The sequence below is a fragment of the Eulemur rufifrons genome, chromosome 29 (assembly GCF_041146395.1).
Source record: "Eulemur rufifrons isolate Redbay chromosome 29, OSU_ERuf_1, whole genome shotgun sequence".
NCBI lineage: Eukaryota > Metazoa > Chordata > Mammalia > Primates > Lemuridae > Eulemur > Eulemur rufifrons.
In genome coordinates, this window is record NC_091011.1 from 99,194,116 (window position 1) to 99,210,312 (window position 16,197).

General features: G+C 40.5%; 1 protein-coding gene across 1 annotated transcript in view; it reads left to right on the plus strand.

Moving 5' to 3' along the window:
• Window positions 1–16,197, plus strand: part of RNF32 (ring finger protein 32) — a 34,074-nt gene that overhangs the window by 9,953 nt on the left and 7,924 nt on the right. Inside the window, exons 4-6 of the mRNA XM_069461879.1 lie at window positions 2,552–2,584; window positions 3,133–3,257; window positions 3,485–3,593. Of these exons, the coding sequence (XP_069317980.1) occupies window positions 2,552–2,584; window positions 3,133–3,257; window positions 3,485–3,593 (267 nt within the window). The remainder of the gene's footprint in view (window positions 1–2,551; window positions 2,585–3,132; window positions 3,258–3,484; window positions 3,594–16,197) is intronic.

The following is a 16,197-nucleotide window of genomic DNA, read 5'->3' on the forward strand; positions in this document are numbered from 1 at the left end:
GGCTTGAATTCATAGCTTAGGAACCCTGGCTTTCCTTCCTACCCTGGTACGTGAATTCTAAAACTCAATTTGTTTCAGTAAATCTCATCATCAAAAAGTTCACAATAGTTAAACTTTTGTTCTTTGTAGTTTGAATTCACAAGTTATTTTAACACATTGCCACACTAGAAAAAAAATATTTTCCCTGGCGCCACAGTGTTTTATTACGAAAATAGACTAAAAACTTTGAAAACAAAATGTCCTTTCTAATTTAACGAAAAATTTGTTATTTTTTATTGTTTTCTGTGCATGAGTTATATACAACTTGAAAAATAGTTCACTCAGCTCCCAAGATGAAGAGACCTGTGAGTTATATACGCTTCATGAGGCCCAGGGCTCCAAACTAGTGTGAGTTAAATACAACTCACGTGGCAGTTAATGTGTTAATCATACTTGTTATATTCCAGTTCCGTATCAGGACCTGTCTTACATATGTGAAAGTTGGATATTTTGGAAAAGACTTTAGCCCTTAAACCATAGAATTACCACTTAAGATAATTTAGTACTTTGGTGTAGCAAAAGTATTAATAGAGCCACAAGGAATCTTTCTGGCCTCAGCAATCTATTTCTTAATTACACTTTAAATATTTAGCCTGATGGTTTGTGTGAAGAATGAAAACTTGGAGTTAGGCCGGGCGTGGTGGCTCACGCCTGTAATCCTAGCACTCTGGGAGGCCGAGGTGGGCGGATCGTTTGAGCTCAGGAGTTCGAGACCAGCCTGAGCAAGAGCGAGACCCCACCTCTACTAAAAATAGAAAGAAATTATATGGACAGCTAAAAATATATATAGAAAAAATTAGCCGGGCATGGTGGTGCATGCCTGTAGTCCCAGCTACTCGGGAGGCTGAGACAGGAGGATCGCTTGAGCTCAGGAGTTTGAGGTTGCTGTGAGCTAGGCTGACGCCACGGCACTCACTCTAGCCTGGGCAACAGAGTGAGACTCTGTCTCAAAAAAAAAAAAAAAAAAAAAAAAAGAAAACTTGGAGTTGAATATCTTGGGCAATCAGAGTGCATCCTGCCCAGTATTTCTTTCATTCTGTTTTTTATAAATTTCTCACTAGATTCTATTATTTTTTGTTTTTTTATAGATATAGGTACTATTCTATTTATTTTGCATTTGTAGTTATTTCTATAATTAGATTTTTCCTTAGTCATAAACAATAGTAGGCATTTCCCAGCATTTAATGATTTCAGAGGGCCTTCAGTTAATTTCACATCTCTGAGGTAGGATTATACCTATTTAACAGATGAGGAAATAAGCAAACATTCAAGTGATCCATAGTAGGTCAACTCAGAAATTATGGTAGAGTCCAGTTGGAATTAATCTGAACTTCTATGATATTTTTAGTGTATATACCACCTCTTAATCATTTATTTTCGTTATATCAAGGAGTATTTGCCAATAAATATTTATAAACATTTAAAAGTAAAATATTTTAAATATATAGAAGTATAATGTGGTTCACTATAGACTGAATATCTGTAGATGAAACACTTTGAAAGATTATAAAGAGTAAATAATTAAGCATACAATGTTGCTGTTAGATTGAATGGTGATAACAGAATAGGATCCATATTACTGAGTTTATCCAATTTAGATTTATTGTTGGCAAGTTTCAAGAAAAGGTTTTAGAACTGAGTCCTATTCCAATATTTCTTCCTTTATTCCCATTTAAGAAGAAGAGTATAGACGGAATGAAGGCAGGTGGGTTGGTCACTCTAAAAACTGGAAAGTTTTCCCCAAATCAGGCAGCCTAGTGGTCTGTGATTGAAATCTCACTTAACTTCTCTTGCTGAGAGCAAAAGCCCTGCTGCTGCAAGCCCCCTTCAGTGGGGCCTGGGGCTCAGGGCGTGGTGGGACCCCAGGTGTCCAGCCCAGGGTGGGAGCCGAGGCCCCACCCCTTCCTGGCCTCCTGCTACCTGCCAGCCACTTGTCTCTGGCTTCAGTCTAAGCTGCTCTGCTTTGCTTCTCCCTTTTGTCATGGCCTGGGGAGTTTGGATCACAGAAAGCTGACATTTTCTTGTGAGGATACTTTCCTTGCATTTGGAAAAGAAAAAATGACTCATATCTCCATGATTTCTCACTATCTAAAGACCTTAAAAAAAACTGTATTTACTTAGCATTTCTCTGCTCCTTCTCCCAGCAGCCCACACCATACGGGAGACTGATCCTCTCCCTTCCTCACCCCCTGTGGCTTCCGCGCACTCTAAGATCTACTAGGAAATACATCTCTGTCATAATTATTTGACTTTTACATTCACACTCATTTTAATAGCTTAATATCAAACTTCATGTGTGTGTCTGATGTTTCAGATTGTTGTTAATTTTTCTTGTGCTATGCTAAACTTAAAGACTAAACGGTATAAATATCAAAGTTATTAAGTTGCTTTTTTAATTTTTCAAATAATGCAGCTTACCTTTTAAGCATTCAGAATTTTTCTTTTAATTAATACATCTATGCTGTTTCTCTTTTATTAAACTTCAAACATCTTTCTGTTTACTCGTGAACAGGTGCTGCTTTCATGTTCCCATGTGTTTCACAGAGTGAGTAAATCCTGCCCCCTCCCATGGTCAAGTGCGCAGGGGATCGTTCTTGCAGCTCGGAGAAACCGTACTCATCTTAAAGTCTCCTAAAAGGAGCCATTTGTTTTATTCATAATCACCATTTATAGTTAGAAACATGGCTGTAGGCTATAGTACAATTCATCCTGTTTTGAGAATCATGAATTTTATGTGACAAAAGAACCACAAATGTTTGCATAACAGATTGTTGTTAGTGCACATCAAAGGGAGCGATAGCTTAATTCACATGCTCTATCTTTGTGTTGGTCTGACACACAAGCATGACTTACCTTTACACTAGTTGGTTTTCAAAAGTTTTTGATGTCTGTGCATGTATATTCTTGTAAAAAAATCATTTTTAGAACAGGTTTCATGAGGAAGGTGTTAACGTGATGAAACTTCTTCACTTTATAACCTAAATTGGATTAAGTCTCAGAATTATGAGAGAAAAGAACACTATAATTACATTAGAAGTAAAAATGTTTAAAAGTAATTACTCATAAAATTTTAAGAGAAATGTTTTTCCTCAGGCATGCCTTCAGGCTTTTGAAAAGTTCGCAAATAAGAAAACCTGTCCTCTCTGCAGGAAGAGCCAGTATCAGACCCGAGTGATACGCGACGGCGCCCACCTGTTCCGAGTAAAGTGCGCAACGAGGTGCGAAGGGGCTCGGCCACCCCCGGGATGCCGGCGCCCGTGCCGCGTGAGGTAGACCTGTGGCCACCACGCCCGATAACTAATTGGGGAAGATTCAGGGATTCTCTCTTTCCTTGGCCACTGTCATCTCCCCGGGGCCTCGGACAGCACAGGGCTCGTAGCACGTACAGAAATATTTGTCCACCTGGAGTCATCCCGAGTGAAGCCTCGTCAAACGTGTGTTTCAGAATCCAAGCCCACTGGAGAGGACACGTCGTTCGAAAGTGGTACAGAAACCTGAGGAAAACAGTACCTCCCAGCGATGCCAAATTAAGGAAAAAATTCTATGAAAGAAAGGTAGGTATAGATCATTAATTCTTCAGATACAGTCTCTACATGCAGGGGACTCATTTGGTGTCGACAGGGCTGACAGAGGCACTAAAACCTCCGAGTTTCACCTTGAAGACTTACTTCATTTTTAGGCCTCTTTTTTTAGTGGTTGAGATGCTGCTAAAAATCCTCTTCAGTTTAAATTGGTTTTCCAACCTAGATGGTAAAATACTTCTAGATTTTCTTCTCTAGTTAAATCACAAAATTTATAAAATTAGAATAGGTTAAATTCAAAGCAACTTTTGCTTGGCCATTTCATGCCAGTTGTTTAAATAAACCAATCTCTTCACATGAAACAATGGAAACAAGCTGAGTGTCCCACACCCCAGACCTGCACGTAAGCGAAGAGAGCAGGCGTGGCGTGTGGCGCGTGGTGCGTGGCGTGTGGCGTGTGGCGCTGGTGGAAGTGGAAGCAAACAGCAGAAACACAACTCCCCAGGGCAGCCCCGCACTGCGTCCCCGGGCCTCGTGGGATCGTGCTGTAGAAACAGAGAACTTCCGTTTGTGTGCTTTCCTTTAACCACTTTCTGTCTTTTATTTTTACTTTTTGGGGCTTATTTGACAGTTCTCCATTCCCGTGCCCCATACAAAAAGGATAGGCATGGTGGAGTGGGAGGAGCAGCCAGGCCAGGGTGGGTCCCAGTTCCGTCCCCACCAGCCTTGAGGCTGCAGGCAGATGGCAGGGACCATTGCTCCGAGGCCTGTCCCCTCAGCATCATCCCTACCTTCCAGAGCTGGTCTAAGAATAGATGTAGCATTTATAAAGGCCCAGCACACAGTAGGCACCGGCAAATTTGTATTTATTATAAATATTAATATATTGTTCCAGTTCATCTTTATGTAAATGGTTACAGATTTAGTGATACTCTGTGTTTTGTGTGTGTGTGTTTATAACAGCACTGTGGTGTCCTGACGCAATGTTAGCTTCAGATCACTAAGACAAAACTCCTCAGTCAGTGTCCTGTAACCCTTTTTTTAGAAGCATTATTTACATAATTATTTGGATCTTTTCTAAACTTGGTTGTTTTAGCCTGCCCTCCCATTTGGAATAGTGAGTGAGAGAAAGTTACCCTTCACGGTGTAAAGTCAGCCCCACTGTGCTCTGTGGACGCAGGGTTCTGCTCACCACGGCCACAGGGCCGCCACGGCGCCGAGCTCTGCCCTCACGGGCGCCCACTCACCTTTGCCACCTGCATGCATCTGGGGAGAGGGGTCTTCTTTACAGTGTCCCAGAACTACCCAGGAACCCTAAAAGGAAATAGTTCGGGGCTTGACTATAAAGCAGTATGATTTTTTTTCCTAACAACCCTTCTTGTCCCAAGTAGTGTACTTATAAGTATGTGCAAAAGAAACAACAGTGTTTATTGTGATGCCACTATGCCTCAGATTTAATCAAGAAAATATATTTGATTTGCTTCAAGAAGTAGAACAACTTTAACTGCAACATCAATATGTGAGCAAAGGACCTTTGTCTCAGAGACAAACAAGTTGAACCAGTGGGGTGGAGAGTAGGAATTAGCCGCCATGGCTTGGGAAGCCAGCAGTGCTGTCCCTGCCCTGGCGTGGGAGTGGCACCCTCTGGTGGGGAGCAGGGGGGAGGCTACAGGCCGGGGAGAGAGCATCTGCAATTCTACTTTCATGTAAGAAAATTAATCTTCTCCAAGTCACTCATGTTCCTTGGAATTGGGGAGCATAGGATAGTTAGGGAGAGGGGACTGAGCTGAGGCAGAAGACACCCTCCTGTTTCTGTCTACAGGTGGTCCTGTGAAAAGCTTTCCATTTCTCAGTGCTGCCCATTGATTCTTTTCCAAACATCCCCATATTAAAGAAGAAACAGCAATCAGCTAAAAGTCCTGATAATTTACTAGATAAGAAGAATACATGCCGCCTTGATTTTTCCTTGGACAGGACCCATTCCTCTTTTACCGTTTAGAGAGCAGTGTGCTGACTTCCTTTCCAGCTCTCAGCTCGCCGTGTTTGTTATCTAGTCCTTACTCCTGGCCAAGATAACAGCTTCAGCCTAGCTGGTCGTCACTCACGCTCCCTCCAGTAAACACGCCGCTCCTCCAGGTTATCATGTTCTAACAAAGTCAGAGATGGATAATCGCTAGTGCTGTAGTTCCTTCTCATTTCAGTAAATGACTGTCGTCCACCATTGTTTTCATCCTCCTTTTATATTCTTTCCATGCTTTTTATGTTCAGTAGTGTAACGTCAGCCTTACTCTCTGAGCTACTCTTAGTAAATTCTAATATGTAATAGTGTATTGGCTCTCAAATCAGAAATCATTCACTGTTTTCTCTTAAAAATTTTTAATTACAGATTTAATAGTCATTTCACCTCATGTGTATACATATTTTTTCATGAGCACACATCGTCTTATTATGCTATGCTTTGCTTTCACATAAAGCAGTCAGGAGACACATTTGATTGCTTGGCTACACTATCATCTGCGATTCTGTGGCACACGAGAGGTTCTCTCACATACTGGTTTTCTACTCTGTAAAAGATCCAATATTGACAGGATTATTTTGAGAACCCAGAAATGTTACAGAGTAGGAAGGTTTTGAGTCTGCAGGCGGCAGATGAGAGTGCTGTGGTGTCTCGGGCTGTCCTAGGCCGGAGGTGCCCTCAATGGGGCTGCTCTGAGTCTCAGAATGGTTTTCAGTGAAGAACAGGGGCTGCAGCTTTACTTGCCAAGAGGTAACTGTGTAGTAATTCTCCCTAGAGCTTTATAACCTCTGCAAATAAATCCTCCCAACTAAGAATATATTTTCAGTTTCTTTAAGAAAGATAAGGAAAACCACACCCAGCTGGCAGGTGAGCAGTGGGGGCTCTCCTCCTCCCATCCCTCTCACCCCTGCGCCGGGAATGGCCCCATCACTGCACCTGCACAGAGGGCTGGGGCCCCTGGGGAGTCCTCGTCACCCCTGGTACTCCCAGGACTTGCCTTGTGAGTTGAATCTCTCCCACAACTTCACTTACCACTTCTGTGAGGAGGGTTGTCACAGCGATAGCTCTGTTCTCATCCCACATCCAGCTCTGTAGCTCTGTTCCCGTCCTGGATCAGCCTCTATTGAAATGTACCCACTTTTCAAACCCCAGCTTAAGCTTTCATTGGTTAAACCTCTGTTGTCTGTAGAAACAATACTACTTAAGAGATAGAGAAAAAACGGAAGTGTAAATTGTATTTGAGCTTATATGTTACAAATTTGATTTTTCCTTTGGGGCCTTTGAAGATGGTACCAGAAAATCTGAATAGCTAATTCACTTAAGCTGAATATCTAAGAAGAAATTGATAAGCAGATCACAATTTTTTTTTGCAGGGATGTTGGGGAAGGTGGGTGTTGAGAACAGACTCTACAAGTTCTTTAGAGCAGTGGCCTTCAGACTTTGCCTGAACCCACAATAAGAAATATGTTCTATACAATGACCCAGAATATACATACATTTCACAGAAATAAAGCTTTCACAAAACAAAACCGACTCTTACCACATGCACCACACTGTGATAATTTCTGTTCTATTTTATTTCCAAATTGCTTGACCCACTAAATTAATGTTACGAGTCACTGATGGGTTGTATATGTTAGCACCTCTTTACATATAAATAACTGCCATATTAAATACAAGTAACTTTCTTATCTGCTGAAGGTAATCTTGCCTCATTTAGTTTCATGTATGGGGGTGGGGAGAGGCAGGATATACATATATATAAACTCAGATCATAGGTTAATACTCATAATTTGTCACATAAATAGGCATCATACAATTTTCTCTGCTTTCAATTCTTATTAATTCTGAAATTCAAGAATTCCCAGATCTCTTGTAGTTTCCGAAATCATCTCTGCAGTTCCCTCATACCTCACTCTTGCTCACTTACCCCATTTGGCCATAAACATTTGAAATCTATAAACTCAAACTTCATCTCAAATGAACAGTGAGTTTCTTGTAAGATGGTGTATTAGCAGTAGGTATACACTCCTGGTTGCCCGTATGGGCACATGCCTTACATATGTATATGCTATGCTATATGAGGACAACTCAAAGGCTATCTTTTATGATACAGAACATGCCTTAGTCATTTATCAAATGACTCTTAACTTTGATAATTTTTTTCTACCTTTCCAACTTGATAAAACTCATTCTCTTAGCTATAGGAATGCTCTAGGAAATGTTACTCTATAATTTCAATCTACAGTTTTAAAATGCCAACATGTTTAATAAATCTGAAAGATTACTGAACTCTAGGTTATTGAAATTAACATTACCTAGGTAGGATGGTTAATTTATGCATCAACTCAACTGGGCGAAGGGATGCTCAGATTATCTGGTTACACATGATTTCCGGGTATGTCTGTGGGGGGGCGGGTGCCGGGGGGGGGGGGGGGTGTTTCCAGATAAGATCAGTATTTGAATCAGTGGACTCAGCTCCCCAGTGTGGGTGGGCAAGATCCAATGCTTTGAGAGCCTAGAAAGAATAAAGAGGCTGAGGAAGGGGATTCGCTTGCTCTCTCCCTCCCTCTCTCTCTGCCTGACTTGAGCTGCGACATTGGTCTTCTGCAGATATGCAGAAATGGAGGTGTTCCCATATAAATGGAAATCATTTTTAAATTATACAAGAATGTTATATACAACTTGATGCCATTAAATATGAAAATATAATTAAAATTACTTCTTGTTAAAATAGCAAACATAGAAATTTAAAGTATAAAATGAGGAAAATTATATGAGTATCTCATTTTTTACTGAAAAGATATTAAATAAAATTTAATAGCCATTCCTAATAATGATAGTTGGCAGACTAGAACTAGACTGAAATATCCTTGTCACGATAAAGACTATGTATCAGAAAATAAAAACAGATGGTTTTAGAAAATGAAACCCTAAAAATGCAAAACTAGGCTACTCAACTGTCATCACACTTTGGCCAATCATTGCCAATGCAATAAGACAAGAAAACAAAATATATATAATACACAAAAATATATATTATATAAACCCATATATTTTACGTATGGATTTAAAATGCATAAAATCATTTGAAAAATTATTAGAAGTAAACTATTAGAAGATGTTCAAATTCAAGATAAAAATGCAATAATCACTTTCTGTATAGCAATAATAATCTGATATAAAATATGATGGGAAATAATCACTTTCATAATAGTTAATACCTAAAAGCAAATTTAACAAGCAATGTGCAAGACACTGATAAGAAAAAGTGTTTTTCTGATGAAATAAAAAACTTGAATAAAATAGTTGACATTTTATGTTGGATATGAGTAAAAATATCCATTTTACGCATATAAATTTAATGTAGTTTCTAACTCCCCAAAGGACATGCATTTGGAATTCTACAGGTTAATTCTAAAGTTTAGATAAGTATGAAGAGTTAATAATTCTTTTAAAAGAAAGGTTAATGAGGTAGACCAGCTTTGTTAGATATCAAAATATGTAAATTTGTCAACTAAGATGCTTGTGAAATAACAGACAAATGATTGATGAAACAGTAGAAATCACACATCTCGGCATATGGGAATTCTTAGCATACAGTAAAGGGGATATTTCCCATCAGTGGAGAAAAAATTATTTGAGGAAAATCAGTTAAATTGGGAAATGTAGTCCATTCACGTGGAGGGGGAATAAAGAACAATACTTTATACCACATGGCCAAAAAAGCTCCCCATGGGTTAAATATTTCACTATTTTGTAAATGAAATGAAGAGAGTCAGGCCGACGACTTCCTGCCTGCGCTCAGTCGGGAGCGATGGCGGCGAGACCCAGCGCGCCGGCGCAGGGGAGCCGCGGAGCAGCCTGGGAGCCCGGCTTCCCTCCCGTGGGACCCTGCGGGCCAGTGAGGCTGCAGTGGCTGTCACTCATTTCTAAGGCCGGTCTGTAGAAATACGTGGCAAGAACACACTAGGTGGTCATTTGTCTTGTTAACAAGGCAAAGTGATCATCTTTATTTGAGTTTTTGGTAAACGTGGAATATTTGCATATATATAACACATATTAGCATTTAGGGGTTGCTGTCACTTTCTTGTGCCTTTTAAAAGATGTAATCATGTAAGTAGAATAAAGGTTTTACAGTTCAAAACTAGAATAGCTTAATAACAAACAAACATGAAACGTACAGCCACACACCCTGCGCTAGTAAAGAAAGTAGCCATGCCCACGGAGTGCCTTTACACACGACTCTGTCATCTAGTTTAACAGTACTCACTGCTTTACAAAAATAATGAAATATCGTTTTTTCTAAGAAACAGAATTTATTATTTTAATCAAGAAACAAACTTACGTGTTTCAGTAAAAAAAAGTTTGAATTGTTTGTCTTTAAATACCTATAAAAATATTTTGTTTAACATAAGGTTGTAAGTAGAATGAGGCTATGTATGCCTCTAGAAGTCTAGAAATCACAGATTAAGATATTTAAAATAAAAATGTAACTGTTGGTCTTGGGTTCTCAACTCAGGCTTCAGTTTCTTATTATATTCCTCCTTGTTTTTTCATCTTTTTTTTTATTTATTTACATTTTCTCATCCTTACTTTATACTTCTGAAAGTTCTTCAGAGCTAAAAATATGTACTAAAATAAAGACCAGCTTCAGATGAATCAATGTCTATAGGTTTCCTAGTAATACATCCATTAAAAATAAATTCCAAAGCCAAAATGAACAATGACTTTATCAAGGCTCCTTTGAGTGAAAGACTAGCTTTGTAATATAGTCAGCAACATTCCAGAAATGCCAGGTTTTTCTACATAGTATGGGAAGCCACCTACGTGTATGTCCACACAGACCTCATTACCCGCCCCAGACTTAAACGTGCTGTATGGAATGGAACTGTAGATCAGTGAACTATTATCAAGCTCTAATGTTTGAATCTTAGAAATTGGAAATTTTGCAAAGCAAAATGTGTAATAATCAACAATATCCAATATGGTAAACTCATAATTATCTATGGAACAACAATAGTTTTTAATTCTGGGAGTAACATACAAAATCTCCAGCTACATTTCTAAGCTGCATCTCCATACAGACTATTGGTGAATGTTAAATTAATGCAAATTCATTTTACTTTTAATCTAAAAAAATGAAATTGTAAATTACTAGGAGAAATAAGTCATGTGACATGCTCCTAAGTTAAAGACAGATCAATATTGGATCCACTACCTCCATTAGTCAATACAATCAGGAAGTTGTAACTGATTCTCCCTTCTCTCCCCAACAACCCATTTCAAATTCTGTGTTCAGTGGGTTTCAGACTTTTCGAGTCTGCAGAACTGCAAGAGAAATCTGGGGCTCCAACAAAGTCATTGCCAACTTTTAAAACTTTTTATTTTACTAAATAAGAGTTTGAAAAACCACTACCACCCTATACCATCAGAACCATTTCATAAACCATATACCCATATACCATCAAAACCATTTCATTTTAACACCAGAAAAGTAGAAAGTACCTGACCACACACTAAAGGATATCCCTTTACACTGCAGACATTTAGCTTTTCAAAATCTCACTCCGCTATCTTGACTTTCTTTTCCTTTGCTGGCAGATAAGTGAAAACTTCTTTGCCACCCTTGGGAACCACTGGTTTAGGTCAAAGATAAGTTACCTCAGGGAAAAATTAGAAGTCTAATCATTAGAAAGAAAGGCAGAGAGGGATCGTAGTCAATTTGATGTTTTTAGACATGATTTATTAGGAAGTGTTTGTTTCGTTTATGTTTTAAGATCTCACCAGGACGGATATGTTTTTAATACTCTAGATTAGCTCAGGCCATTCTATTTTTATAAATTAAGCTATTTTACTTGTAAAGGAATTGTGGTCTTGTATTTTCACTCCTCTATTACAGGAGGAGTTAATGAAGTTTTTTCTCTAGTTTTCATGCATCCTATTGGGTGTTAATAAAATACAGGGATCATCTTTCTACAAATAGGAATGCTTACATACACGGAGAATTTTTCACAAATTTTCCTTGCTTTAAAATATCATTGACACATTCCTGACAAAACTGGATCACAGCAGTGATGTAGTGCCACAATGTATGTTCTTTTAACTATATTGCAGTCTTGTGGTAAGAATTGAAAAGGTCAAATGTTGAGTTTTGTACCCTTAAGTAAGTGTCAGAGAATTAAAATTCGGTAAGAAATGCCTTTGTCAGAGAGGGTATTTGAGTTGTCTGGGGATAATACAGTAGTCCTCGTACACTTATTCATTCAAGTTTTGACAAACTCAGATCAAAGAAGCCTGGAAAGGTCACTAAAGCTGTTATGCTAATACCTACCACCAGTGTGTACCCAAAGCCCAAAGTGTTGCCCAAAATGCAGTGATTGGTCCTTGAATGCCTTTGATCCTTATCTAGAAATGCTGCTAGCATATGTCATATAATTGAGGTATGGTCTTTTATTGCTGCAATTAAAACTTTTCAAATGCATTATATTATCTCCACCCCAGCTAAAAGTCCTAACCATTGTTTAAAAAGTGGGGTTAGTGATTTGTCAGATGCTGGGGTTGACTTTAGGGGCTGCCCGCTCCCACACCCTCCAGCAGGAGATTTCTCTGTCTTTTTTCATTTACATCTCACCAAACAGCATAATGGTCTTAAAGTTTGTTTAGTCCTTTGACTTCCTTTATCACATAGAGATGGCAAACATTCTGTTGCTAACTTCAAGTGGCTCCAAGCAGCAAGACTGGAAGGATATTAAACCAGTAAAAGCTTATCAACTGATTCATTGATATGCTGTAAATTCCAGGCTTTTCATTTTGCTTTTGAGGGTGGCCATAAGTCAACACATTAGTAAGCAATTTGCTGACATCAAGATGGATCACTTAAAAAGGCCTCCTGGGTAGACAAAGTTCACCTGGGTACTTTTGTTGGTATATATTTTTTTAATGTTTAGCCAGTATGTTACTGGTAAATGACCAGTAATTGCCTTACATATCAATAACTTGAACTCTTAGTTACTTAATTTATCCAAGTTATCTATCAGAAATACGAGGCTGAAAAGGGAAAAATATTTTAAGACGTTTTCCTAAAATTAAAGAATTTTATATATTTTCTCTGTTTCTGTAGAATTCATAATATTAACCATCCATTAGTTTAAAAGCCAGAACTCAGTTGTCGGTTTTTTTCTGCCAGTTCTTGCCGTGTCAGTTGCTCAGGTCATCAGCCCACGTGAACAGTAAGGGAGTGAATAAGGGAAGAAAGACACGGAACAAATTCAACGTTTCAAAATATTTGATAGTAGCTGCACTTCGGATATTACTTTGAATTGACTACAATAGCTAGTCAACAAATAAATGTTGATTTGACTTTTAAAAATATCACCTTGCTAACTTAGAATAAAAATAAGAAGTCATTTCACTTTCAGAAATTTGCCCTAAGTGTATACTGAACAATTTTCAGTATATTTACTAATAAGCTAATGTCAGTATTATGATTATAAGCTAAATGTTGATGTTTTATTGAATTTTGACACCAGAAGTAACTTCAAAATCATTCTAGACAGGCATTGTCCTTTTTCTTTTTTCTTTTGTCTTTTTTTTTTTTTTTTTTTGATCCCCTCAAATAGATTTCTGTTGCACTCCTTTAGAATAGGTACGTTTGGGACACGTATTTGTCCTCCCTAAAGTCAAAACTTTTTATTGATGCTAAGGGCCTTACAAAGATGAATCAGTGCTTCCCTGAATCTAAGGAACTCATTCAGGAGATAAGAAATGCACACAGGAAAAAGATAACACTTGCCAGCCAGTGATACTTGTCAAATGAAGGGGCCAGAAGTGCACTATGAGAGTTCAGAGAAGAGAGGAATCACTTCCAGCCCAAGTACACTGGGATGCATGTGCAGAATTTCCAGTAGTCATTCATATGAATGAAGTCAAGGGATCAAAAAAATATAAGAATTACTCATCGAGCTGAATAAACAAGTTTGGCCAGATCATAAAATTCATGTAGGAAAGTAGTGAAAAGAAAGGGTGGTACCTATAGATGGTTGAGAGGCCATCGGAAGTTCGTGGTGAAGTGTCCGAGAAGGCACACACACCGATGCTGGCACGGTCCTCGGGGACATGCGAATCACCCCCCCTTGCCTGTGCACTCCTTTCTTCCCTGTGCACGCTCCTCACCTCTCCCACTCCTTCCTTCCCCAGGTCTCCCAACCTCGCTGCCACCTCTGCCCAGAGTCCCTTCCAGTGCAACTTCCTGAGAAGCCTGTCAAATTCCAGCCCTTCCTTATTGCTCCCTTTGTCTCTTGTAAGTCCTCTGCTACAGCAGGCAGCACCGTAGATTGTCAGTGTTGTTTTTTCCTGCTTAATTGGGAGATATATTCTTGTTAAAGGGACAAGTGTTTGTCATCTGCGATCCTCAGGCTAGCACAGTGCCCTTGAAATAGTAGCTCAGCAATTCCCAAACTATTTTAAAATACAGCCCCTTTGGAAATTTTCATCCTTTTTGTCATTCGCTATGCAAAACCTGTAAGTGGTAAATTAAAGTTAAAATTATTTAGGCTGAGTACAGTGGCTTACACCTGTAATCCTAGCACCCTTGGAGGCCAAGGCAGGAGGATAGCTTGAGCCCAGGAGTTTGAGGTTGCTGTGAGCTATGATGATGTCACTGCACTCTAGCCTGGGTGACAGAGCAAGATTCTGTCTCAAAAAAAATAAATAAATAAAAATAAAAATAAATTTAGTTTAGATTGAATAAAATCTATTTTAATAGTCTTTTACCACTATTGCTTATAAAGGGAATTGTTCTCATTTAAGAAATGCTTTTTCTTTCTTTTAAATTAAGGAAGAAAAAAGTAGTAATTGCTAGTAAGTGTGAAAATGCTATTTTGTTAGGCAAATGAATATTGAAATATAACTTAGACTTAACAGTGGGAAACAGCATTACGGGTCCATCGAAACTGCCTCCTGGACTGGCACTTGGAGTTTCTGTACTTTGCAAAACGTCATTTCCAGTAAGGCCTGACAAGGCGTTGAGCTGCTACTCACCAGCTCTTCTCCGGGGATGCAGAGTGTGAGCGCCGCCGGCCTCGGCCACCCTCGTTCACTCCAGGTTGCTGGTTCCTGCTGCGGGGGCACCCTGCCTTCATGGGGCGGGGGCAATAAATAAAACATTTTGTTAAAAAATTTCAAGAAGTAATAAGTGCCAGGAAGAAAAATATGAAGACAGGAAGGAGTTAGTCAAGTGGAGAGTGAAATGTTTTAAATCAGGTGGCAATTGCTGAGGAGGAGAAATCGGAACAGAAACCAAACCGGAGGGAACAGGCCCGGCCCGCAGCTCCCTGCCACCGTCGGGCTGTCGCGCTGAGGAGCGGGGATTGCGGGGCCGGTGGAGGAGCAGGACACCTGTGCCCTGCGGGGTCTGGTCCGCAGCCTCCAGGGCTCTGGCCGGGCAGCAGGCGGACTGAGCCTGCGCCAGGAGCTGGGCAGGGGCAGAGCCAGCCGTGCGCCCCCTGGAGGCGCGGTGTCCACTTGGGGGGTGTTCAGAGGCCACCCACCGCACTTGCCGATGAGTCACATCTGGGGTTTGCGGAAAAGGGAGGGCCAAAGGTCGGCTGCTAGGATTTGGGGCTAAGCTAGCAAACCGGCCCTGGACCAAGAAGGGAGGACGGCAGCGAGGGGCAGGCCCGGGGCTGGCGGGGTCTGTCCAGGCGGGTCTGAAAGGTGCACACAGAGGGCAGGGCAGGGGAGGTGTGCAGCCCCGCACGGATTTCAGGGGTCCGGGTCTCAGCTGATGGGGTGTCCAGCCATGGGGGGTGTGAGGTCAGCGGGGAAAAGGAATAGAAGAGGAAGAGGGGGTTTGATGGAGGAGACCGAAGCTGGGGGGCAGGAGGGAGCATTTCCAGAGGCAGGGGCGGCAGCTGTGACAAAGGTGTGAGAAGTGGGGCCGCACCACCCACACAGGGCCCCTGCAGGGGACTCCCCACAGAGGGGGCGCTGGCTGGCTCTGCTGCTGGGGGAAGCTCTAGAACAGCTGCCAGCCGCTGAGCTGAGGGCAGCTGGCGCTGGGGCAGACCTAGGGGTCGACTGCCTTGTTCCCGGTGACAGGAAGGAAGAGCAACGCCCAGTGCCATGAAAATGAAAAAACAGACCACGCCTAAAAAAATAGGAAAAGTACCATTAAAGGTACTAAAAGTATAAAACTGTCCTTTCTCCTGTAGCCTCTCTTTCCAGTTAGCACGTTATTTTTTATTTGCTATTTCATATTATAAGCAAAGAAAAAAAATTAAATTATTAGCATGATTTTTACCATTCATCCTGATATACTATATCATACCTGTTTTAAGTACAAATATAAGAGCATTTAATGCACATGTGGAATCACCAAAATTACAGTTTGTGCTTCCTACTTCATGGCACACACGCATTGCATTCTTACCGGAACAGCTGGAATGCGGAACAGGCCCTGCTGTTTCCCTTCACTTTTGTCCCACGTTCTACTGACACGAGCCTGACCTGCGGCTCACTGATGAGAAGGGCCTCCAGGGAAGGAACTCTCGGCTGCCCTCTATTTCCCGTCCTTCTGGGCCATCGTTTTCAGCGTAGGTGGTTCTGCGAAGTGACATT